Below are 27,248 nucleotides of genomic sequence, written 5' to 3'. Positions count from 1 at the left end.
TCCCTCCCAGCCCCCACCACTCCAGCAACCCTCAGTTTGTTTCCTGAGATTAAGAATTCCTCATATCAATGAGATCATATGATACATGTCTTTCTGTGATTGACTTATTTTGCTTAGCATAATACCCTCTAGTTCATCCATGTCATTGCAAATGGCAAGATTTCATTGTTTTTTTGATGGCTGCATAATATTCCATTGTGTATATATGTATGTGTGTGTACACACCACATCTTTTTTATCCTAAATGGCTTTCCTTTTGAGCTTGTACTTGTGGGAGGGAGAGTAGATATTAGGCAGAGGAATAAATCTTTACAGTTAACAGTTGCAGTAAATACAGTTACAATAAATAGTGTGATAGAAGACAGTGTTACAAATACAAATAGTATATTTAGTCTGAGATTGAAGGGGTGGTGATGACCTCTTGGTGAAAATGTCATGTAAGCTGAGATTTAAGTCATTGGTAGGCGTTAGTTTAGTGAAGAAACGGGCAGAGGGAATAGTATGTGCAAAGGTACTAAGGTGGGAAGAATCTTGGCTCAATATGTTCATTCTTTAATATGCTTATTTTGCCATGAAGAAATTTAAGTATATGTTATCTACTCAATAATAATGTACTGGTTTATACCGCTTTCCTAAAAGAACCAAATTTATCATGTAGTCCTAACTCAATGATTTTTTAAAGATACTCTAAAAAAAGAAATGACTGCCGATAGTAAAATATTAGATCCAGGTCTTAAAACTATCCTGGGAATTTATATAGAAGTTTCATTTCAATATGGAAGTTTATATAAATTTGTGATATATAAAATATTTATGCTATATATCTATATCATGTCTTTATACTGTACGTATCTGTATTATACTATAAATATGTGAATAAATTATATAGATTTATATACAAATACCTTGGATAACAGTTGGCATCTCATTATTGCTTGTAGGCACCAGTCAGAAAGCCATTCAGTAAGAGGGCCTGTTTGGAGCCAAATACCCTGCTCTGCTACTTTTCTGTCCATTCTATGATCCACTTTATGGTTGGCTCTGATATCAATGGGAAAGATGCACAAATGATATGTTAACATCGCTTTTTTAAAAAAGATTTTATTTATTCATTTGAGAGAGAGATTGAGAGCACAAGCAGTGGAGAGAGGCAGAAGGAGAAGAAGAGTTCCCGCTGAGCCAGGAGTCCAATATGGGGCTTGATCCCAAGACCTAGAGATTATGACTTGAGCTAAAGGCAGATGCCCAACCATTTGAGCCATGCAGGAGATCCCCCCCTTTTTTGTTTTTAAATACACAGAAATATCACATTATTTTATGGTAATTTTATAACAAATATTTTCATGTTTCAAATGTATAGGTGTCTATAAAAAGTGCTAAATCAGCTAGAATTTTTGGTTATGTGCAGAGAAACCAACACTCGTTAGCTTCAACAGAAAAGGAATTTAATTGTTAGTTGAAGAATCTGTAGGAAGACTGAGAAGTCAGGCTTGGAAAATGGACAAAAACCCAAGGGAGCTAGCTTGCAGGAGGGACTAGCCATAGTCATGCTCTAGGAATATGCATTAGGAAGCCACAAATCTAATAAGATTTATACTACTACTACTACTGCCACTTTAAATACTTCTTTTTACTGATAGCATCTTTGTGGTGCCAGCTGGAGTTCAAAGTCTAGGGTAGGCGTGGTCAGGCTGAGACCTTGCTCTGGCTGCCTGGGAGGATCTCCTTCCTGTGGTTTTCTCTTTTGACCTCCAACCCAGACTCCCATAATAAGGGATTTGCCCTAAGTAAAAAAGGGGTTTGGACCTAGGAAGACCCCTTTAAAAAAGGAGACCACTGTCTTTCACAATTACCCATTAAAATATATTTTTAAACAATTCTATGTGATGACAGGTAGCTGTATATTTCTTGAAATACAAGTTAAAATTGTTAAAGGCATCTCAATTTTTAGAAAACAAGAAGGGTTGTGATATTTTACTACAAGAAAATGATTTTGATTCTTTTCAAATTAAATTTGTCTAGATATCCCAAAATTTTATGGTGTAGGCATGATTAAAAAGTAGATTATGTGTTTTTCTAAGAAAAAGAATCCTAGAGTACAGATCTTTTACCTCTTTGGTTAGGTTTATTCCTAGAGATCTTATGGATTTTGGTGCAGTTGTAAATGGGATTGATTCCCTGATTTCTCTTTCTGCTGCTTCATTATTGGTGTACAGAAATGCAACAGATTTCTGTATGTTGATTTTGCTCTCTGTGACTTCACTGAATATGTGTATCAATTTTAGCAATTTTTGGTGGGGTCTCAGATTTTCTATATAGAGTATCATGTCATCTGCAAATAGTGGAAGTTTGTCTTCCTCCTTGCTGATTTGGATGCCTTTTATTTCTTTTTGTTGTCTGATTGCTGTGGCTAGCATTTCCAGTATGATGTTAAATAAGAGTGGTGAGAGTATATATCCCTGCCTTGTTCCTGACCACAGAGGACAAGCTCTTAGTTTTTCCCCATTAAGGATGATATTAGCCATAGGTTTTTGGTAAATGGCCTTCATTATGTTGAGGTGTGTTCCCTCTAATCCTACTTTGTTGAGGATTTTTATCATGAATGGATGTTGTACTTTGTCAAATGCCAAATTATGGAAAGAGCCCAAATATCCACTGATTAATCGAAGGATAAAGAAGATGTGATACACACACACACACACAGTGAAATATTGTGATATATATATAGAGAGAGAGAGAGAGTGAAATATTAGCCATAAAGAAAATGAAATCTTGCCATTTGCAATGATACGGATCGAGATAGAGAGTATTATGCTAAGCAAAATAAGTCAGAGAAAGACAAATACCATAGATTTCACTAATATGTGGAATTTAAGAAACAAAATAAATGAACATAGGGGAAAAAAAGGCAAACCAAGAAACATACTCTTTAGAGAGCAAACTAGTGGTTACTGAGGGGAGGTGGGTGGGGGGATGGGTTAAGTAAGTGATGGGGATTAAGGAGGGGCACGTATGATGAGCACCCGGGTGTTGTATGTAAGTGTTGAATCACACCTGAATTCTACACCTGAAACTACTTTACACTGTATATTAACTATAACTGGAATTTAAATTAAAAAAAGAACCCCAGAAAGTAAAGGTGATTGCCAGATACATGCATATATTCATTTTTTAACATTTTTTGTCGGCAAAAGTGTTTTATATTTAAATTAAAATGTATCCAAAATATTGCTACAATTTGTAAGTATAGATAAAACCAAAATGCACAGTAAACACACATATCTTTATTGCACATCTCAATGAAAGGGGTGCATGGGTGGCTGAGTTGGTTAAGTGTCCAACTCTTGGTCTCAGCTCAGGTCTTAATCTCAGGGTTGTGAGTTCAGGCCCTGCATTTGGCTCCCAGTGTGAAGCCAACTTAAAAAATAAATAAATAAAACCAAACCACCACCACAAAATCTCAATGAAAAGAAAAAGTTGCTTAAAAAATCAAATTAAGACCAGAACTACTAATTCAGTTATGAAATATTTGCACTCTTACCTGTTTCCTTAGCTTATAATTTTTTTCATAGTACATTTCATGAATTATAGCCTTTTTATAAAACAGTAATATATATAAGAACATATATGTGCTATGGCTTTTGGGTAAAAAAATGTGGATTTGCATTAAAAATTATTTGGGGAATGTTTATTACACACATGGATGCATTTGACTCATAGGTCTTGACTCCAGTAATAATGTTAATATCTTCATTGTAAGTGAAGGTTGTAATATGGCAGATAGATCAAGTCCAAACACATAACTTCTAGATACAGAAATGTTTTCATAGTCACAAAAGAATAGTTCTAACCATCAGATTTCTGAGGTTTGCTGACGTAGAAATGAATGAAGGTACTTTGCAAGAGGCAGGAGAAAATCCATTTCCTATTGTGGAATTCTTATCACTTTAGTTGTCACAGTTAAACTTGTTCTAAGTTTTCAAATCCTCTTTTCCCAGGACTTTCATACATTTTGGTATTTTAAAAAATTCATTCTTCCAGTTTTCTGAAATGAGAAAATGAGAGTTTTTAAGTGTTGTGCTGCTCTTGTTTCCCAGTGATTGAGTTGACATGTAAAAACATATGGCAGGAAAGGAAAGCTAGTTAAACCAAAGACTTCTTATCAAAATGCTTCACACAAAATCCTAGCAGAATCTTTTCTGCAAGTCTGTTTTCTCAAAAGATCTGTCTTGGATAAAATCAATTATAAAATATCGGTATCTGGTACCCTACCTTAATTATAATGCTTGCTTGCTTCGATTTGGGATTTAGGCATCTTCGTCCTTTATGTGCTTTCAGGGTGATACTGTTAAGGGAAAATCCAAAACAGTTTTAAATTTTGGATGGAAAAACATAAGCAAAACAAAAAAACATAAAAAAGCTTCCCACCACTGTCATCTTTAGCAAGTTCGTTACTTACATCACTTCTATTTTGTCACAGTTGTTACTCGGATAAATTATGGTTGCTTTCTCAATATTTGCCACTTTCACTGCTTTTACTCCAGGTCCTATGCAAAGACAGCGTCCCCCTTTGAACATGGGGAAGCCTAGAACAGATCACAGCATCAGTTACTAATACATCTGATTGCAACAGATGATTGTAGTTTATAATCCTGGTGAAGAATATGAGCAGGGTTTTCATTAAGGATAAAGATAGCAATTTGTCAAATAGCACTTGACACTGCTGTTGCTGGGAAAGGAACATAAGTAAGATGTTGATTTTCTCCTTAAATTTGTGAACAAACCATTAAAGAATAAAGGGAAGCATGAAAATTTATTGGAGATTAAGATTATTTGCTTCTTGTTTTTGTGCTCAAGAATATTTCCAGGAAGCTAATAACATTATCTTATATAAAATCTTAACATTTAAAACTACTGCTAAAGGCTCTTGCCAGATACTGTAGGCAAATCAAAAACTCCATCAAGTTTATCAGTTCTAGTTTCACCAATCATCTCTAGTACCTTAAACACTTCAAACATTTTCTGTCAAAGCAGTAGTAAATTCTAATGTGTGAGATTAAATAAAAATTTACTAAATCTTTTAAGAAAAGATGGAAAAAAAAGACATTTGAAGCATTAGAAAATAAATTTATAAGCTAAGAAGTAAAAAGTACCATATACCTTGAACAATTGTAGCACAGACTATCACAGCCAAGGCTATAACCATGCCCTTCACACTCATGTTTGTCTTTTGCAGCTGTTGCCGCTGCTTCAGTGTCGATACTCTTCTTGGAGGGAGGAGAAATGCTGAACGTGAAAGGAAGTTCTTGACTGGCATATGTAGGGCACTTTTATACACCTACAATCCTCTTAGGGCAACAGGAATTCCCCTCCTTGAGTCATGCTCTTTTGCTTCCAGGAGTTTCTGTTTTGTTCCCATCTACATGTCACTGTCCTTTCCTGTTTGTTACAGTGCTGCAAGTAATAGGAATGTGAAAGCACTTTGTAAAGAGTAAAGAGCTATATAAGCATAGAATCGGGTACACCCAAATGGGAACCAGCATTCTCAAAGTAGCATTTCCTAGAAATGTATTTCATTATGGGATTGACCATGGGCAGTGAATTGATTGCCATTCATTCTTTCAGTCAGGAAGGTTGTCTTCCTACTCAGTCTGTTCACCCTCCATTCTTCACATCACTATACAAAAGAACATTCTTAAACAGTTTTTATCACCTTTTGCTTTTAAGTCCAAACTCTTAGTATGTAAGGCCTACATTATTTGACATCAAATGACTTTTATTTAACCTTATTTATATTTATACTGACTATAATTGCACATCTAAAGAAGTCTCCCTGTACTTCTGAATTTATATCCATTTGTTTTTGCATGTTTAATAGTTTTTACTTTATGTATATTTTAGTAGTAGTATTTAGTGTATAAAGTTGTCTGACTTGTGGATTTATAAAAAATGATCCTCTTTTCTCATGTGATGTTTTTTACACCTTGGGTTCTACTTTGATATAACCCTTATTTTCTTACTATGTATATTTATCTTTTCCACCCAAGCTTTCTAGCTCCATTTGTTTTAAATGGGTCATATGCAGATACTTTAAAATGTATCTAAAGGCTGTTTAATGGGTGAATTTATTTACTGAGTAATTGGTAATTTGTAAACTTTTAAAAATGCTTTCTTGCTGTTTCCTGTTTTATTTCTTTTTTTAATTTCAGTATAGTTAACATACAGTGTTCTATTAGTTTCAGGTGTATGAGCTAGTGATTAAAAAATTATGTACATTATTCAGTGCTCATCATGATAATTGTATTCTTGTTCTTTCTTCACCTATTTCACCCATCCCCCCACTCACCTCCTCTCTGGTAACCATCAGTTTGTTCCCTATAGTTAAGGGTCAGTTTTTTGGTTTGTCTCTTTTTTTCCTTTGTTCGTTTTTTTGTTTGTTTCTTAAATTCCACATAGAGTGAGATGATACGGTATTTACCTTCTCTGAGTGACTTCTTTCGCATAGTATTATACTCTAGATCCATCCATGTTGTTGCAAATGGCAAGATTTCTTTTTTTATGGCTAATATTTCTGTATGTGTGTGTGTATATTTCTATATCTATATATATAGATTTATACACATACCTCATCTTTATACATTCATCTGTTGATGGACACTTGGGCTGTTTCCACGATTTGGCTATTGTGAATAATGCAGCAGTAAACATAAGGGTGCATATATCCTTTTGAATTAGCATTTTCATATTCTTTGCTTAAATACCCAGTAGTGTGGTTACTGGATCATATGGTAGTTGTATTTTAACTTTTGGAGGAACCTACATACTTTTTCCCACAGAGACACTAGCAGTTGGCATATCTAGATTACTTTCTCACTTTAAATTAAATGTCTTTTCTTGAACATTTTTCTTACTTGAATACATTGTTTTAAATTTTGCTAGTAATCCATAAAGTTTTTTTTTTTTTTACCTTACATTTTGGCATTATTTATATCAACCATGAATAGTGTCTTCTGGTTCTTTCTTTTGTAAGATGAGAAAATCACTCTATCACACATTTCCTATTTCCTACTTCTGTTGCATAATCTGGGATTTAGGTAGTCTACTGTTCTCAGATGATTATTTTATATTATTTAACTTCTCTTTTGAGAATTATAATTTACATTTTATCCTGAAATCATATATTTATTTACACATATTCCACATTTAAATTCGTTTAACAACCAAAAATTTTTAAAACCTTAGTTTTTCACAATCTTATTTTTTTATTGAGATATAATTTAGATACCAAAAAATTTACCACTGTAAATATACAGTTAAATGTGCTTTTTGTTTGTTTTAGAGAGAGAGAATGCACGCATGAGCTCGGGGAGAGGGGTGGCGGGCAGAGGGAGAGGGAGAATCTTAAGCAGGCTCCATGCCCAGTGTGGAGCCTCCTGTAGGGCTAGATCTCACTACCCTGAGCTGAAATCAAGAGTTGGATGTTTAACTGATTGAGCTACCCAGGGGCCCCAGTTCAGTGGCTTTTTAGTAAGATTGTACAATATCTGATTCCAAAAACCTTATTTTGATTCCAGTATGGTTAACATACAGTGTTGTATTCCCAAGTGTACAATATAATGATTCAATAATTCCATATATTACTCAGTGCTCATCAAGATAAGTGTACTCTTAATCCCCTTTACCTATTTTTTTTTTTTTAAAGATTTTATTTATTTGACAGAGACATAGAGAGAGAGGGAACATAAGCAGGGTGAGCGGGAGAGGGAGAAGCAGGCTTCCCGTGGAGCAGGGAGCCCGATGCGGGGCTCGATCCTGGGCTCGATCCCAGGATGCTGGGATCATGACCTGAGCCGAAGGCAGACGCTTAATGACTGAGCCACCCAGGTGCCCACCCCTTTACCTATTTCACCCATCTACCCACCTACCTCCCTTCTGGTAACCATCTGTTCTCTATAGTTAAGAGTCTGTTTTTTTGTATTGTCGCTTTTTATTCCTTCATTCATTTGTATCTCAAATTCCATGTATGAGTGAAATCATATGGTATTTATCTTTTCTCTGACTTCTTTTGCTTAGCATTATACACTCTAGGTCCATCCATGTTGTTGCAGATGGCAAGATTTCATTCTTTTTTATGGCTTTTTTATGGTTTTACCACATTTTCTTTATCCATTCATGTATGGATGAACACTTGGGCTGGGTTCATAATATGGCTATTGTAAATAATGCTGCAATAAACATAGGGGTGCACATATCCTTTTGAATTAGTGTTTTCATATTCTTTGTGTAAATACTGGATCATATGGTAGTTATATTTTTAATATTTTGAGGAACCTCTATGCTTTTATCCACAGAGGCTGGACCAGATTGCTTTCCTACCAACACAAGGGTTCCTTTTCCTCTATATACTCACTAACACTTGTTGTTTCTTGTGATTTTGATTTTAGCCATTCTGACAGTTGTTAGGTGATATCTCATTGTGATTTTGTTTTGCATCTCCCTGATGATGAGTGATGTTGAATATCTTTTCATGTGGTTGTTGGCTATCTATATATTTTTCTTTGTAGAAATATCTGTTCATGTCTTCCCATTTTTTCATTGGATTATTTGTTTTATTGGTGTTGAGTTGTGTAAGTTCTTTATGTATTTTGAATACTATCAGATACGTTATTTGCAAATATCTTCTCCCATTGCATAGGTTGTGTTTTAGTCTTGTTGGTTGCTTCCTTTTTTGTGTGGAAGCTTTTTATTTTGATGTAGTCCCAGTGGTTTATGTTTTTGTTTCCCTTGCCTCAGGAGATGTATCTAGAAAAATGTTGCCACAGCTGATGTCAGAGAGATTACTGACTGTGCTCTCTTCTAGGATTTTTATGGTTTCTGGTATCGCATTCAGGACTTTAATCCATTTTGAGTTTATTTTTGCGTATGGTGTAAGAAAGTGGGCCAATTTCATTCTTTTTCATGTAGCTGTTCTAGTTTTGCCAACACCGTTTGTTGAAGAGACTGTTTTTTTCTCATTGCATATTCTTTCCTCCTTTGTTGAAGATTAATTGACCATATAATTGTGGGTTTATTTCTGAGTTTTCTATTTTGTTCCATTGATCTATGTGTCTATTATGTTTTAAGAGATGTGGGGAGGGGAAGAGGGAGAGGGAAAGGAAGAATCTTAGGCAGGCTCCATGCCCAGTGTGGAGCCCAACACAAGCTCAGTCTCACAACCCTGAGATCATGACCTGAGCTGAAATCAAGAGTCAGACGCTTAACCAACTTAGCCACCCAGGTGCCCCTGTATGTTTATTTTGTGCCATTACCATACTGTTTTGAATACTGCAGCTTTGTAATATAACTTGAAATCTGGAATTATGATACTTCCAGCTTTGATTTTCTTTTTCAAGATTGCTTTTGTTGTTTGGGGTCTTTGTGGTTCTACACAAATTTTAGGATTGTTCTAATTCTGTGAAAAATGCTGTTGGTGTACTGATAGGGATTGCATTAAATCTGTAGATTGCTTTGGGTAGGATGGACATTTTAACAATATTTGTTCATCTAGTCCATGTACATGGAGTGTCTTTCCATTTGTTTTTCTTGCCTTTAGTTTCTTTCAGTGTTTTATGCTTTTCATAGTATACGTCTTTCACCTCCTTGGTTAAGTTTAATATCTAGGTATTTTATTATTTTTGATGGAATTATAAATGTGATTGTTTTCATAATTTGTCTGCTTCATTAGTAGTGCACAGAAATGCAACAGTTTTCTGTACATTGATTTTGTATCCTGTGACTTACTGAATTCATTTATCAGTTCTAGTAGTTTTTTGGTTCAGTCTTAAGGATTTCTATCCATAGTATCATGTCATCTACAAATAGAGTTTTACTTCTTCCTTACCAGTTTGGATGTCTTTTATTTCTTTTTGTTGTGATTGCTGTGGCCAGGACTTCCTGCACTATGTTGAATAAAATTGGTGAGAGTGGGTATCCTTCTCTTGTTCCTGACTGTAGGGGAAAATTCTCAGTTTTTCTTTATTAAGTATGATGTTGGCTGGGGGCTTTTCATATAAGGCCTTCATTATGTTGAGGTATGTTCCCTCTAGACCTACTTTGTTGAGGGTTATTGTCAAGAATGGATGTTTTACTTTGTCAAATGCTTTTTCTGCGTCTATTGAAATGATCATATGGTTCATATCTTTTCTCTTATGGATGTAATGTACCACATTGGTTGATATGCAAATATTGAACTACCCTTGCAACCCAGGAATAAATCCAATTTGATCATGGTGAATGATTGTTTTTAATATGTTGTTTGATTTGGGTTTGCTAGTATTTTGTTAAGATTTTTGCATCTATACTCATTAGAGATATTGGCCTGCAGCTCTCTTTTTTGTACTGTCTTTATCTGGTTTGGGTATCAGGGAATGAACTTGGACGTTTTCTGTCCTTTTGTATTTTGTGGAATAGTTTGAGAAAAATGTGTATTAACTCTTTAAATATTTGGTAGAATTCACCTGTGAAGCCATCTGGTCCTGGACTTCTGTTTGTTGGAAGTTCTTTGATTACTGATTCAATCTCATTGCTGGTAATCTGTCCAAATTTTCTATTCCTTCCTGATTCAGTGGGGAGGTTGGCATAGAATTTTTCATAACATTCTCTTACAAGCTTTTGTATTTCTAGTGGTGTCAGTTGTTATTTTCTCTTTTTCACTTGTAATTTTGTTTATTTGAGTCCTCTCTCTTTTTGGCTGAGTCTGGCAAAAGGCTTATCAATTTTGTTGATTTGTTCTTTTGGGTTTTTTCTTTTTTTTCTTTTTTAATTTGATTTATTTCTGCTCTGATTATTAATATTTCCTTCCCTCTACTGGTTTTGGGTTTTTGTTCTTTTTCTAGCACTTTTAGGTGTATGGTTAAGTTATTTATTTGAGGTTTTTCTTGTTTCTTGAGGTATGCCTGTATGGCTATAAACTTTCCTCTTAGAACAGTTTTGGTGCATCCCAAAGTTTTTGGACCATTGTGTTTTCATTTTCATTTATTTCTATCCTTGGATTTCTTTCTTGATTTCCTGGTTAACCTATTCATTATTTAGTAGCATGTTATTTAACCTCTGTGTATTTGTGGTCTTTCCAAATTTTTTCTTCTGGTTCATTTCTGGTTTCATAGCATTGTGGTCAGAAAAGATGCATGGTATGACTTGGATCTTTTTGAATTTGTTTAGACTTGGTTTGTGGCCTAATATTCTAGAGAATGCTCTGTGTGCACGTAAAAAATATGTGTATTCTGATGTTTTAAGATGGAATGTTATATATATATATATATATAGTTTATATATAAATAATAAATAAAAATAAATAAAACAATAAAAAATAAAATCTATTTTCTCTGTTATAAGTATTGCTACTCCAGCTTTCTTTTGACATCCATTTGCATGATAGATGTTTTTCCATTCTCTCACTTTCAAGATATGGTGTCTTTAGGTCTAAAATGAGTCTCCTCTGGGTTGCATATTGATGGGTCTTTTTTTTAATTTTAATTTTAATTTTTTTTAAAGATTTTATTCATTTGACAGGGATAGATACAGTGAGAAAGGGAACACAAGCAGGGGGAGTGGGAGAGGGAGAAGCAGGCCTCCCGCAGAGAGAGCAGCCTGATGTGGGGCTCAATCCCAGGACCCTGGGATCATGACCTGAGCCGAAGGCAGACGCTTAACGGCTGAGCCACCGAGGTGCCCCTTGTGAGTCCTTTTAATGATTTTATCAGATACACGTATTTTTTTTTTTTTTTTTTTACTACTTTTGTGCTTCATATTTTTCTTACTCTTACGGTCTGTCCTTTCAACTCAATAAGTCCCCTTTAACATTTCTTGTAGGGTGGCTTAATGGTCATGAATTCCTTTAACCATTGTTTGGGAAACTTCTTTTAAAATTTTATTTATTTATTTGAGAGAGATGAGAGAGAACGAAAGGGAAAGCATGAGCAGGGAGGGGCAGAAGGGGAAGCAGACTCCCTGCTGAGCAGGGAGTCGGATACAGGGCTGATCCCCAGGACCCCAGGATCACAACCTGAGACGAAGGCAGACGCTTAACCGAGCCACCCAGGAGTTCCTGAACTCTACCTAATTTCTGATATTAAAGAAGAGATATCTGAAAGATGAGCACAAAGAGAAGAAATAAACTTTTAGCTTTCAGTGATTGAAGATTCGAAAAATAGTTATAGTTCAGTTTACTTTGCTTTTTAACTATGTCTATTCATGCTGGTCAGAGACCGGCTTTTCTTGTTCCTGGAGTTGAGTAATGTTTTTCCATTGTCTTGATTAAATTTATTGCAAAGGAGAGGGTTTCCTGGAATAGCTAAGCTACAGGTGATTTACTGAACTACAGCTTTTTCATTTTCTTAGAAGTTACTCAAGATTTTGATCTACCATTCCTTGTCTGAAAAGAAAACTTAATATTTACCCTTTTGGAATGAGAGTTATCAAATAATCATTATTTGCTCTTTTTTTTCCTAAAGATTGTATTTATTCATTTGAGAGAGAGAGTGAGCACAAGCTGGAGGAGGGGGGAGAGGCAGAGTGAGATGGAAACTCCCCACTGAGCAAGGAGCCCGATGCTGGGCTCCATCCTAGAAACCTGGGATCATGACTTGAGCTAAAGGCAGATGCTTAATTGACTGACCACCCAGGTACCCCCATTATTTGCTTTTTAAAGTGTAGCATATAAATATTGTTTATCTAGGACCAAATTTACTTGTCTTGACCTGTTACTTTTTGTCAGGTTTACTGCCAAGTTGATTTTATTAGGTTATAATTAACAAGTGTAGAAGAGAAGCTACTTGATTTGTTTTCACAATAATTCAGAAAGGAAAAAAAGAACATGGGTTTAAAATGAACTACTTCCATTTAAAAATTTAGGTAAAATTTAAAAACCTCGTATAGTAAAATTTAGAACACAGAATAAGAAACAAGTTCTGTTACATCAGTAAATAGATTAACCCTCTTTTCCATGTCTTCTATACTCCTCACAGAATGCTGCCATTAGCATGTATTGAGCCAGGAGCAGTGGGTTGTACAAAGTAGCTTCAATATCACCATAAACCTCAGAGAAGTCGTTTTTCTCACAACAAAGGCAGTTTTATGGATGGCCTTAAACTCGCTGCCTGAAAAATGACTCTAATCCACAACTGCCAGGTCAATGTGGATGTTCATGTTAATTTTCTGAGTTGGGAAACAACATGTCTATTGTTAGGGGTTAGAAGCATGTGAGACATTAGCAATGAGCAACTTTACAAACAACTAATTGAAGGAAGTTTCATTCAATAAGAGTGAAAATTATGCAGTAGCTTCACTTACCATTAGTTTACTTCCATGCTATTCAGAGAAGTTGGAAGAGAGGAAAATTGATCTGGCTGATACTATTTCGGGGCTAGTTGGAAAAAGAGTAATGCACAAAAGGATCATGCCTGGAGAGAAGAGTCCTGCATGTGAATGTTAAAGGAGCAGCTGTGTATGTAGGGTATGAAGCTGCATTGGATTTATTTGTATGTATTTTTTAGTAGGATAAGAAAATAGCTGTTTATAAGGAGCATTTTGGTACATGTGACTTAAGAGTTGCAACTAAAGGTTTATCAGTGTAATGTTTTAAATAGGAGATATAGTCAAAACTATAAAAACAAAAGGACTAGAAGGATATTTTTTGTTACAATATTATCTTGATACTTAGAATAAATGACTTTCGGATTCAAAACAAAAACAACTTTTAAATATTTAGATTGGCTATGTATTATTTTTACTTTGTACATTATGCTGAATGCTATTTTCCTTTTTAATAAAAAGCCAACAAAACTCTATTCTCATTTTCTTATTTCTGAGATTTTCCTAACTTCCTGGTTCCACCTTAGATATACAACCTAGCTTGCTTTCAGTATTCTTTCTTTTAACGTGGGGGTAGGTAAGTACTAGGAGGAATAGTCAGGGAAACATGGCTCACTCCTCAGCTCTAGTTCCTACTGTGCACCTTGCATCTGTATCAGTCGTAGGCTGAATATATGGTGGTAATAGGATGGGTGATAAAGACCACAGCTGCCACCATTTGTTGGATGCCTGGCATATGCTACTGTACATACTGTCTCACTAGTCCTCAGAATAATTCTGTAAGGAAGGGCACCACCATCCACTGTTTAAAATGAGGCTTCAAAAGATTATGTAACTCTTCTTCAAAACATTTAACACATTTAGTAACACTTTAGTGAGTAGCGGAATTGGGACAGTAGCAGTGATAAAGCACACTGGAGTTCCATTCTGTGATGAAACGGGAGTGAAAGGTCTGAAGTGAAAGGTCTCAGAGGTCTGAATTTGTGATTCCCAGATATAAGCTTCCCGGAAAATAGAAAACTCAAAAGAAGACTGGAGTAGAAGACTAAGTATGGAATAATTTTGGATAAATAGACTCTTAGGGTCCTGGTGAAAGAGCAGTTAGGAAAGCTTGAGAAGGTCTAGAACCCATTTAATATATATTGTGAGACTTCTTAAAATTTTCCCTTTGTTAGTAATATTTATCTCTATTTACCCATCGTGACTAGCAGTAGTGACTCATAGAAAACTTCAGAATGGATGGTTACGCCAGGTATAGAGAAAAAAGCAAGAAGCCTGTGTTCTTTATTCAATTAGCTGAGATGGACAGCTAGCTACTGGTCTTTGGCAGTAGTTGAAGTCAGTGCAAGAGGCAACCAGCAGGTCAGTCCCTCTCCTTAGGAATTTATACTGGATGAAGGTCTTAGATCCTTCCAGGAAAAACAGGGAAGGATAGAGGAGGAGGTAACGAAACTGTTTTAGGACATCAATGTTAACTCACAGTGCTGCTCCTTATTGTCATCAGTTCATCCCACCACCTTTCTTCTTTAGCCTATATTCTAAATCCTTTCTTAGAGTTCCAGTAGCCTTAATTTCCACCTGTCTCCTCATCCCAGGCCCCTTCCCTTCTTGTACCTTTGAAGTTTGAATTTACATATTTGGAAGGATGCCAGGAATCAGCCCAGCTAGTAGATGGAGTTCTGTAAGTTAAACTAGTGGAGGAAGACTTTTCCTTGTAGTTCTGGAGTCTTCACCAAATCTGAAGAATGTGCAGAGTCCAGAGCTGAGTCTAGAAAACTAGAGAGAGACTGTGAACATATTGCCAAAATTGAGGTCTCAGAAATAGGTCTCACATTGATAGAATCCAAGAATTAGGGAAAGAGAAAAGAAGTTTTAGAGTAAATGGCCTTGGGAATTGCCAAGAACAAGCATTATTGCTTAACAGCAGCAGAGTAATGAGGTGTGAAATGTATTTTGATAGACCAGGAAAGAGGCAGAGTTCCTGTTGTCCACCAGGTTGGGACAGAGCAAATAAGAAAAAGAGATGTATTCCTGACATCTTACATTGAGACCAGAAGTGTATTTCTCCCTAAAAAAAATAATGCATATTAAGTCAGTTAGATTTCTAGGCTAGCCTGCTAAAGTAGAGTTACCTCATAAGGCACTTGAAATATAGACTCTGGAGGCACCTGGGTGGTTCAGTCGGTTAAGCATCTTCCTTTGGCTCAGGTCATGATCCCAGGTCCTGGGATGGAGCCCTGCATTGGACTCCCTGCTTGGCGGGGAGCCTGCTTCTCCTTCTCCCTCTGCTTGCAGCTCCCTCTGCTTGTTTTCTCTCTCTCTCTCAAATAAATAAATAAAATCTTAAAAAAATATAAATATATACTCTGTTGTGAAAAAAAATTATCTTGGTAGAAAATAATGGATCTTCATGTGAATTTTTGAATTAGGTTCCATTGATAAGTGGGGAACTACCTGTAAATTAGAATTAAAGAAAAGAATAGCCAAGGGACATCTGGGTGGCTCAGTCATTAAGCGTCTGCCTTCGGCTCAGGTCATGATCCCAGGGTCCTGGGATCGAGCCCCACATCAGGCTCCCTGCTCCGCGGGAAGCCTGCTTCTCCCTCTCCCACTCCCCCTGCTTGTGTTCCCTCTCTCGCTGTGTCTCTCTCTGTCAAATAAATAAAATCTTAAAAAAAAAAAAAAGAAAAAAAAGAATAGCCAAACTTCAGGATGTTATCATGGCTTATAGATATTCATTAAAAAGATCATTTACTCTTAATTTTTAAAAAATTAAAAAATAGTGACATTTTTGAGGAATACTGATCATTTTATAGAATGTCCCACAATTTTGGCTTATTCTTTGTTTTCTCATAATTATAATGAGGTTATGCATTTCTTGGCAAGAAAACTACAAAATGCTGTTATGTTTGTGTCTGCCGTGAAGAACTATCACAGACTGGGGGAGACTAAGAAGAAGTAACTAAATACAATGTAGATCTTGGATAGGATCCTAGAAAAAAAAACATTGGTGGAAAAATTGGTGAAATTAAATAAAGTCTGTAGTTTAGTTAGACTGTACTGATGTTCATTTTCTGTCCTTGATAATTGTACTATGGTAATATAAGATATTAACAGTTGGAGAAGAAGAGTGAGGGAGGTAAGGATACACTGTACTATTTTTGCAACTTTCTAAAAGTCTAAAATTAACTCAAAAAGTTAAGAATAATATCTAATACTTACATCATGCCTACTATGTGCCAGACTCTGCATCTATTTTAACTCTTTGATTTCTCTCAACAGCCCTGTGAGGGGAACTATTATTATCCCTATTTGACAGATAAGAAAACTGGATACAGAGAAGTAAAAAACATCTCCACTGCTACATGGTTATTAAAAGGTCACATAGCTAGAAAATGACTGTTGGAATTAAACTGAGGCATTCTGGATCCAGAAATTCATTGCATCATACTGGCTTTCAGTGTGCTCCTGCATGTGTGCATACATTTCCCCCTGCTTCTCTTCCTCCCCCCACGCCCAATATATATGACTTAAAAATAATTCATAAAGAGACAGGTTCAAGATGGCCATGTAGGAGGATCTTGAACCCACTTCCTACCCCAGACACAACATATTTACAACTACATATGGAATAATTTTCTCTAAGAAAAACCTGAAAACGAGATGAACAGAACCTCCACAATAAAGGATAAAAGGGCAGCATTGAAACAGGTAGGAGAGGCAGAGACATGGTCTCACAAACAAAACAAAACACACCAAAAAACCCACCCCAGGCACAGCAATCTACAACCAGGAAGGATCTCAAAAATATGGAACTTTTCCTTGAGAAGCAAGGATCTCTGCTCCATATCAGGCACTCCAGCCTGCACAGGAGAGATGAGTCCCCTACATGCCTGGCTTTGAAAACCAACAGGGATTATATTCAGGAAAACCACAGAACTATAGGGAATGGAGAAGAACTTGGCTCTCTTTTTTTTTTTTAAGATTTTGTTTATTAGAGAGAGAATGCACACGCACACAAGCAGGGGAGGGGGCAGAGGGAGAAGGACAAGCAGACTCCCCGTCGAGTAGGGAGCCTGAAGTGGGACCTGATCCTAGGACCCTGAAATCATGACCTGAGCTGAAGTCAGACACTTAACGGACTGAGCCACCCAGGCACCCCAAGAAGAACTTGCTGTTAAATGGCTTCACAGACTCCCTGGCCATTGGACCCAGTACAGAAGTACCAGTTTGGAAAACACCTAGATTATAAGTGAAGGACACACACTTACTAATCTTGAAGTTTCTGCCTGAGAGGCAGGGACTTTTTGGGACCCTGCTGGGATGGAGACACTGGTAGGTGCTATTTTTGCAATCTCACTCTAATGTGTTGGTGCCAGCACCAGCAGTTGCCATTTTGGAACTCTTCCTCTAGCCTATTGGTGCAGGAGGGCACAGCCTGCTGAGGGCCCTGCCCATCCCTGCACTGCAGTCTTGCATCACAGCCAGACCAGCAAGAGCTCCACCTACTCTCATGTTGTGGCCCCACCAAAGCAGGAAGGTGTGCACCGCTCCCACATGAGATGCCGCTTGAGTGCTTGGCATGGTGGCCAGAGGGGATAGCACTTCTGAGTTCCATTGTATATTTCTTACACAAAACTACTCCTTCGGGCTGGGAGAGGTAGCTGATTTGCCTAATATATAACAAAGATGCAGGCAAAATGAGGAGACAGAGGAATATGATCTGAATGAAAGAAGACAGAACTTCAGAAAAAGACCTTCATGAAACAGAGATAAGAAATGTGCCCAATAAACAGTTCAAAGTAATGGTCATAAAGATGCTCACTGAACTTGGGGGAAGAATGGGTGAACACAGTAATAAGAACTTCAACAGAGTTAGAAAATATAAGAAACTATTAAACAGAAGTTAGAGGGCTGAAAAATACAATAACTTAAATGAAAAATTAATTTACTAGAAGAGTTCAATAGCAGATTGAATGAAACAGAACATGTCAGTGAGCTGGAAGACAAAGCAATGGAACTCACCCTGACAGAGGAACAAAGCGAAAAAATAGCTTTTTTTTTTATATTTTATTTATTTGACAAGCGCACAAGCAGGGGGAGCAGCAGGCAGAGGGAGAGAGAGAAGCAGGCTCCCTGCTGAGCAGGGAGTCCAATGTGGGGCTCGATCCCAGGATCCTGGGATCATGACCTGAGCTGAAGGTAGACGCTTAACCTACTGAGCCACCCAGGTGCCCCGAGGAAAAAAAGAGTTTTAAAAAAGTAAAGCTACATTAAGGTCTTTTGCAACAATATCTGGAGGATTAACATTTGCATTACAGGGGTCCCAGAAGAAGAAGAAGAGAGAGAAAGTGACAGAAAACTGACTTCAGAAGGTAATGGCTGAAAACTTTCCTAATCTGGGAAAGAAAATTGATATTCAAGTTCAGGAAGCCCAGAAAGTTCCAAATGTGATGAACCCCAAAAGATCTACACCAAGACCCTTTGTAATAAAAATTGTAAAAGTTAGAATCTTAAAAGCAGCAAGAGAAAAACAACTTGTTATGTATAAGGGAAATTCCATAAGGCTGTCAGTGGATTTTTCAGCAGAAACTTTGCAGACCAGAAAGGAGTGGCATGACATATGCAAAGTGCTGCAAGGAAAAAACTTCCAACCAAGAATTCTCTAACTGGCAAGGTTATCATTTAGAATTAAAGAGGAGATCTAAAGAGTTTTCCAGCTAAGCAAAAACTAAAGGAGTTCATCATCACTAACATGGTCTTACAGAAATGCTAAAGAGACTTTATCTTTTTTTTTTTTAAATGTTTAACTGTTTTTTTCTTTTTTAACGATTTTATTTATTTGACAGAGCGAGACACAGCAAGAGAGGGAACACAAGCAGGGGGAGTGGGAGAGGGAGAAGCAGGCTTCCTGCCGAGCAGGGAACCTGATGTGGGGCTCGATCCCAGGACCCTGGTATCATGACCTGAGCCGAAGGCAGACGCTTAATGACTGAGCCACCCAGGTGCCCCTAAAGAGACTTTAAAGTGAAAAGGGATGACACTAATTAATTACATAAGAAAACATAATAAAATAAAAATATCACTGGAAAAGGTCAATATGTAGTAAAGATAGTGGATAAATAACTTCTGAAGAAAGTATGAAGGTTAAAGGTCAATAGTAAAATTAACTAAAACCACAATAAGTTAAAGGATGCATAAAATAAAAAGATGTGAAATGTGACATTAGGAATATAAAAGATGAGGGATAAGTAAAAATGTAAAGTTTTGGAATGTGTTCAAATTAAGGTTCCTATTAAAACCAACTGTTACATACATAGTATGTTATATGTGAACCTCAGGATAATCAGAAGCAAAAAGTTACTGTAAATACACTAAAGGAAATGAGAAAGGACTCTAAATATCACACTAAAGAGTACTATCAAATAACAAGGGAAGAGAGAAAGAGAAAGAAGAAGAAAGGAAAGAGAGGAACTATAAAAACAACCAGAAGGGGCACCTGGGTGGCGCAGCTGGTTAAGTGACAGACTCCTGGTTTCAGCTCAGGTTGTGATCTCATGGTCCTGAGATCAAGCCCCATGTCGGGCTCCATGCTCAGCACAGAGTCTGCTTGAGATTTTCTCCCTCTGCCCCTCCTGCTCATTCTCTCTCTCTCTCTCAAATAAATAAATCTTTAAAAAAAAACAACCAGAAAACAATTAACAAAACGGTAATAGTTGTATACCAATATATCAATAATTAAATGTAAATGGACCGAGTTCTCCAAAAGATAGAGGCTGAATGGATAAAAAAAAATGAGACCCAAAAAGATAAAAAAAAAAAAAAAATGCTGCCTATATGAGATTCACTTCTGAAGTAAGGATCCAGAGAATGAAGTGAAGGGACAGAGAAAGATATTCCATGCAAATGGAAATGAAAAGAAACCTGATATAGCTATGCTTACATCAGACAAAATAAATTTTTAAAAAAATTGTTATCAAAATAGACTGTACTAAAAGACAAGGGCACTATACAATGATAAAGGGGTCAGTCCAGTAAGAATATATATGCACCCAACGTAATAGCACTAAAATATATAAAGCAAATATTTACAGAACGAAAGGAAGAAATTGACAGCAGTACAATAATAGTAAGGGACTTTAACTCTCCACTTGCATCATTGGATAGATCAGCCAGATGGAAGATCAATAAGGAAACATCAGCCTTACATGGCAAATTAGACCAGATGGACTTAAAGATATATACAGAACATTCCATCCCAAAGGAGCAGAATACACATTCTTCTCAAGTGCACAGGGAACATTCTCCAGGATAGATCATATGTTAGGCCACAAAACAAGTCTTTATAAATTTAGAAGATTGAAATCCTATCAGGCATCTTCTGACCACAATGGTATGAAACGAAATCAATTAAAGAAGAAAACTGGAGGGGCGCCTGGGTGGCTCAGTTAAGTAATCAACTCTTGATTTCGGCTCAGGTCATGATCTCAGGGTTGTGGGATCAAGCCCTTCATAGGGCTCCCCACTTGGCAGGGAGTCTGCTTGAAGATTTTATCCATCTGCCCCTCCCCCTCACTCTCTCTCTCAATGTAATTCTTAAAAAAAAAAAAAAAACTAGAAAAACCACAGAAATGTGGATATTAAACAATATGCTACTGAACAACCAGGGGGTCATGGAGAAATCAAATGGGAAATCAGAAATTACCTTGAGACAAATAAAAACAGAAATATGATATACCAAAATCTATTGGATGCAGCAAAAGCATTTCTAAGAGGGAAGTTCATAGAATTAATAGGCCTACCTCAAGAAACAAGAAAAATCTTAAATATTAAACTTTACACCTAAAGGAGCTAGAAAAAGAACAAATGAAGCCAAAGATTAGTAGAAGAAATGAAATAATAAGGATACAGAGCAGAAAGAGACTAAGAGCTCGTTCTTTGAGAAGATAAAAAGAAGACGTTCCTTTAGCTAGATGGGACCAAGAAAAAAAGAGAGGGTTCAAATAAAATCAGAAATGAAATGAAACTAACGTAACTCTGTATGTTAACTATACTAGAATTAAAATTTTAAACAATCAGAAATGAGGGGCGCCTGGGTGGCTCAGTCTTTAAGCATCTGCCTTTGGCTCAGGTCATGATCCCAGGGTCCTGGGATCGAGCCCCACATTGGGCTCCCTGCTCCACGGGAGGCCTGCGTCTCCCTCTCCCACTCCCCCTGCTTGTGTTCCCTCTCTCGCTGTGTTTCTGTCAAATAAATAAAATCTTTAAAAAAATAAATCAGAAATGAAAGAAATTAATGCAGAAATATACGAGATCATAACAAACTACAGTAGACTCTTGAACAACATCAGGGGTTCAGGTCACTAACTTCCTGCACAGTCAAAAATCCACATGTAAGGGCACCTGCGTGGCTCAGTTGTTAAGCGTCTGCTTTCGGCTTGGGTCGTGATCCCACGGTCCTGGGATCGAGCCCCGCATTGGGCCCCCTGATCTTCGGGGAAGCCTGCTTCTCCCTCTCCCACTCCCCCTGCTTGTGTTCCCTCTCTCGCTGTGTTTCTGTCAAATAAATAAATAAAATCTTAAAAAAAATCCACATGTAACTTTTGACTCCCTCCAAAATTAGCTACTAATTAGCTTACTGTTGACTGGAAGCCTTACTGATAACATAAGCAGTCATTGAACATGCTTTGTATGTCATATCTATAGTATACTGTATTCTTACAATAAAATAAGCTAGAGAAAATAAAATGTTAAGAAAATTACAAGGAAGAGAAAATACATTTATAGTACTGTACTGTTTTTATTGAAATAAATTCATGTATAAGTGGATCTCCATGATTCAAACCCATATTTGTTCAAGGGTCAACTGTACTGTAAACATTTATATGCCAACAAATTGGAAAACCTAAAAGAAATGGATAAATTACTGGAAACACAATCTTCCAAGACTGAATCATGAAGAAATAAAAAATCTGAATAGACAGAGTTCTAGTAAAAAGATTGAATCATAATCAAAAACCTCCCAACAAAATCCCAGGACCAGACAGTTTCACTAGTGAATTCTACCAAACTTTCAAAGAAGTTTTAATACCTGTTGTTCTCAAACTCTTCCAAAATATTGAAGCAGAGGGAATGCTTCTAAACTCATTTTATGAAGCTGGCATTACCTGGACACCAAAACCAGACAGAGACACCACAAAAAAAGAAAATGAAAGGCTAGTATCCTTGATGAACATAGCTGCACAAATTCTCAACAAAAATGAGCAAATCAAATTCAGAAGACATTAAAATGATCATATGCCACAATGAAGTGGGATTTATTTTAGGGATGCAAAAATGGTTCAATATCAACAAACCGATCAGTACTTTAAATACACCACATTAACAAAATGAAGGATAAAAACCATATGGTCATCTGAATAGATTTTTTAAAAAGCATTTAACAATATTCAACATCCACTTATGTTAAAAACTCTTGACAATGTGGTATAGAGGGAACATACCTCAATGTAATAAAGGCCATATGTGACAACCCCACAGCTAATACCATACTCAGTGGTCAAAAGCTAAAAGCTTTTTCTTTAAGATTAGAAACAAGACAGGGATATGCACTCTCACTTTTATTCAACATGGTATTAGAAGTCTTGGTGACAGAAATATGGCAAGCAAAAGAAATAAAAGTCATCCAGATTGGAAAGAAAGAAAGAAAATTGTCACTCTTTGCAGAGGATTATACAGAAAATCTTAGTCTCCACTAAAAAACTATTAGAATAAACTAATACAGTAAAGTTGGGGGATACAAAATCAATACACAAGGATCAGTGATATTTCTGTATACTATAATAACAAACTATTGGAAAGGGAAATTAAGAAGGCTGTCCTTTTTACAACTGCATTGAAAAGAGTAAAATACCTTGGAATAAATTTAACCAAGGAGGTAAAAGATATACAGTGAAAGTGTAAGACATTGTTGAAAGAAATTGAAGAAGACACAAATAAATGGTCTGTGTTCATGGATTAGAATTAATACTGTTAAAATGTCCATATTACTCAAAGCAATCTACAGATTCAGTGTAATTCCTATTAAAATTCCAATGGCATTTTTCATAGAACTAGAACAGATAATTAAAAATTAGTATAGAACCACAAAAAATACCAAATAACTAAAGCAGTCTTGAGAAAGAATAAAGCCAGAGGTATCATGCTTCCTGGTTTCAAACTATATTATAAAGCTGTAGTAATCAAAACAGTATGGCTTTAGCATAAAAACAGACACACAGATCAATGAAACAGAATTGAGAACCCAGAAATAAATCCACAGGTATATGGGTAATTAATTTATGATCAGGAAGCCAAGAATATACAATGGAGAAAGGATGATTTTCTTCAATATGTGGTGCTGGGATAACTGGACAGCCACATGCATAACAATGAAAGTAGAGCACTATCTTCATATAAAAAAATTAAAATGGATTAAAGAAATGCCCTGAAAACAAAAAAATTCCTAGAAGAAAACATAGGTGGTAAGCTCCTTGACATTGGTCTTAATGATGTGTTGTGGGTCTGACTCCAAAAGCAAGAGAAACAAAAACAAATGAGACTACATCAAACTAAAAAGCTTCTGCTCAGTGAGGGAAATCATCCTCAAAAAGGCAACCTGCTGAATAGAGAAGATCCCAATAAGGGGTTAATAGCCAAAATATATAAAGAACTCCTACAACTCAACAATGAAAAAAATAAGCAGTCAGCAGAATGGGCAGAAGATCTGAATAGACATTTTTCCAAGGAAGATAGACAGATGTCCAACAGTCACATGAAAAGATGTTCAGCATCACTAGTTTCAGGAAGTGAAAATCAAAACCACAATGAACTATCACCTCACACCTGTTAGAATGGCTATTTTCAGAAAGACAAGAAATAACAAGTGTTGGAAAGGATGTGGAGAAAAGAGAACACTCATACACTGTTGGTGGGAATGTAAATTGGTACAGCCACTATTGAAAACAGTGGAGATTCCTCAGAAAATTAAGAATAGATTTATAGTATGATCCAGCTATTCCACTTCTAGATATTTATCCAGTGAAAGTGAAAACACTAAATCAAAAAGACATATGCACCCCTCTGTTGATTTCAGCATTATTTACAATAGCCAAGATATGGAAACAATCCAAATGTCATTGATAGGTGAATGGATAAAGAAGTTGTGGTGTATATATATGGACAATGGCATTATGTCTGAGCCATAAAGAAGAGTGAAATCTTGTTATTTGCGAAGACATGAATGGACCTTGAGGGTAGTATGCTAAGTGAAATAAGTCAGATGGAGAAGGACAAATACCACATTATTTCATTCATATGGAATCTTAAAAACAGTACAAAAACAAACTCATAGATACAGAGAATAGATTGTTTATCAGAGTGGGAGGGGATTGAAGGGTAGGCGAAATGGGAGAATGATTATATGCTCATGGATCATACCTAGACTTTTGGTGTAGTGCATACAGATACCGAATTACGATGTTACACACCTGAAACTTATATAATGTTATATACCAATTTTATCTCAATAAACAATAAATCATAGTTACCAAAAATAGGTCTATCCTTTCCTGAGGCAGTCTCTGTTAACTACTTATTTTTTTAATCCTTCAGAGAATAATTACTCTTGAACATTGATAGCAGCCCCCTTTAGTTTTCACCCATGATATTCAGAGCTGTGCTTTGGCAATCTTTTGTTCTCTTTTCAGAAATTTCTCATGGCATGCTGACTGTTGTAGATAGCAACTATGTTGGAAACTAGGGAATCCCATCTGAGATAGTCTGACAAGAAGCCTTTATGAGTGCACTTGACCCTTGAACAACATGGGTTTGAACTGTATGGGTCCACTTATATGTGGATATATTTTGATAGATATAGTACTGTAAATATATTTTCTCTTCCTTATGATTTTCTTAATTTTCTTTTCTCTAGTTTACTTTATTGTAAGAATATAGTATATAATACAGCATACAAAATATGTGTTCATCAACTGTTTATATTATTGGTAAGGCTTCTGGTCAACAGCAAGCTATTAAGTTTTTGGGGAATCAAAAATTATAAATTTTTGACTCTGTGGGGATTTGGCTCCCCTAATCCCTGCATTGTTCAAGGGTCAGCTGTAAAGTGTTAATTACTCATAAGTAACAGTTACAGTCTGTACAATAAAATTAAGTAGAATCAAATTTCATTTAGAATTTAGCCAAGAAGTTCTGCTGTTACTGTCATGAATCATTTAATTAATATGAATGCCCTTTTCTTTCTTTCTTTCTTTTTTTTTTAAGATTCATTTATTTTAGAGCTGGGGAAGGGGCAGAGGGAGAGAAGCAGACTGTGCCGAGCATGGAGCCTGACTCAGGGCTTGATCTCGTGACCCTGAGATCATGACCTGAGCTGAAAACAGGAGTCAGATGCTTAACCAACTGAGCTACCCAGGTGCCCCATGAATGCCCTTTTCATCATAATATTGAGATTACCTACTTATTTTAAACCCAACTTGGTAGCCATTGTCACAGTGGCTTTGTTTATATTCTTTAAAATGAAGGAAGATTATGATGTGTGGAATACTTGTAGATAGGACCTTTGGGAATTTGAATGAATTACTTGAGTCTGGTTAGCAGATAATATAGAGACTGAACCTGAGCTTCCTATAACTGCCAGAGGTAGAGGTTTGTACAGGGTGCATATTACTCTGAAGAAAGATTCTTTTTTTTTTTTTTAAAGATTTTATTTATTTATTTGAGAGAGAGAATGAGATAGAGCATGAGAGGGGGGAGGGTCAGAGGGAGAAGCAGACTCCCCGCTGAGCAGGGAGCCCAATGCAGGACTCGATCCTGGGACTCCAGGATCATGACCTGAGCCGAAGGCAGTCTCCCAACCAACTGAGCCACCCAGGAACCCTGAAGAAAGATTCTTTTAATGAAAGAGAAAGTTGCTAAAATGCATATATTAACAGTTAACTGAGCTTTATAATTCTAGGAATTAATCACTGCCGTTGCATTTGTTTAGAGAAATTCATTTCTTTCTGTCATCAGGAGCAAAAAGGGAAAAAGCAACTAGTTATTTAAAAGGTGAGAAAAAGAGCAGGAAAGGTTATTTCTTGGTTTTAAGTTTAAAAGATTGTTAGTTGAACCTTTGAATTTTTGTTTATCTAAAACCTTGAATTAAGTGGCTTTTAGCTTACATTCTCAATTGTTCTCAGTTGATTTTTTTTTTAAGATTTTATTTATTTGAAGGGGGTGCAGATGAACGGGGGGAGGGGCAGCAGGAGAGGGAGAAGCAGACTCCCTGCTGAGCAGGGCCTTTGCATGGCTCAATCCCAGGACCCCATCCGGGATCATGACCTGAGCCGAAGGCAGATGCTTAACTGACTGAGCCATCCAGGTGCCCCCTCAATTGATTTTTCTACTTGTAGATAACCTCAGAAGAAAAATAAATGTTTTTGACTTGCCATCCAGTACTCCCTTCACATATTCAGGCAATCCCTAGTTGTGTGGACAGCTCAGTAAAATGACCAAATGATTTTGACATTAAAAAAAAAAATGGATTAGTGAAGTTCACTAGCATTAAGGGTAGAGGAATTTACTTAAGAAAAAAAACCCAAGCAAACCATGTAAATAGGAGTTGGAGAACTGCCGCATTTTTACATGACTCATGAAGAGAGATGAGGGTTGCAGAAGAAACCATTAGCTAAGTAGGGGTGGGTATGTAGCACTAACACCAGTAAAGTAAGCAAAATGCTTGTTGATGGGGTATGGTCAAGAAATCTGTGAGTTATGGGTTAGGGAGTCAGAACCTACATTCTTAAAGATGTTAAAATGATGGTGTAATTGTTAAACTTGAGAGGTCCCTCCAGGACAGT

General features: G+C 36.5%; 3 protein-coding genes and 1 long non-coding RNA gene across 5 annotated transcripts in view; 2 read left to right on the top strand and 2 right to left on the bottom strand.

Annotated features, from left to right (window-relative positions):
• The window catches only part of LOC145720281 (uncharacterized), a 128,452-nt gene that overhangs the window by 20,560 nt on the left and 80,644 nt on the right, over positions 1-27,248 (top strand). The gene's annotated exons all lie outside the window — the stretch shown is intronic.
• The window catches only part of ART3 (ADP-ribosyltransferase 3 (inactive)), a 147,564-nt gene that overhangs the window by 48,837 nt on the left and 71,479 nt on the right, over positions 1-27,248 (top strand). The gene's annotated exons all lie outside the window — the stretch shown is intronic.
• PPEF2 (protein phosphatase with EF-hand domain 2) overlaps positions 1-27,248 on the bottom strand; it is a 213,795-nt gene that overhangs the window by 182,679 nt on the left and 3,868 nt on the right. The window lies entirely within an intron of this gene.
• On the bottom strand, positions 3,265-5,319 carry CXCL11 (C-X-C motif chemokine ligand 11). Its single transcript, XM_006744030.3, has 4 exons — positions 5,161-5,319; positions 4,460-4,586; positions 4,273-4,345; positions 3,265-4,045 (listed from the first exon to the last, which is right to left on the bottom strand). Exons 1-4 carry the CDS (start codon positions 5,315-5,317, stop codon positions 4,004-4,006), a joined length of 399 nt encoding a protein of 132 aa, XP_006744093.3. The 5' UTR covers positions 5,318-5,319; the 3' UTR covers positions 3,265-4,003.

Source organism: Leptonychotes weddellii, chromosome 2, assembly GCF_054177405.1.
Source record: "Leptonychotes weddellii isolate Sample4059 chromosome 2, ASM5417740v2, whole genome shotgun sequence".
NCBI lineage: Eukaryota > Metazoa > Chordata > Mammalia > Carnivora > Phocidae > Leptonychotes > Leptonychotes weddellii.
Note: the sequence above shows the minus strand (reverse complement) of the source record. Positions and strands in the feature narration are given on the sequence as shown.

Excerpts from the sequence above, each read along its gene's own strand:
- CXCL11 (XM_006744030.3), bottom strand. The coding sequence starts at position 5,317 with ATGCCAGTCAAGAACTTCCTTTCACGTTCAGCATTTCTCCTCCCTCCA. Across the intron at positions 4,587-5,160 it reads CTGTGCTACAATTGTTCAAG|GCTTCCCCATGTTCAAAGGG; the intron begins GTATATGGTACT and ends GATCTGTTCTAG. Across the intron at positions 4,046-4,272 it reads AAGCAAGCATTATAATTAAG|AAAACTGGAAGAATGAATTT; the intron begins GTAGGGTACCAG and ends TTCTCATTTCAG.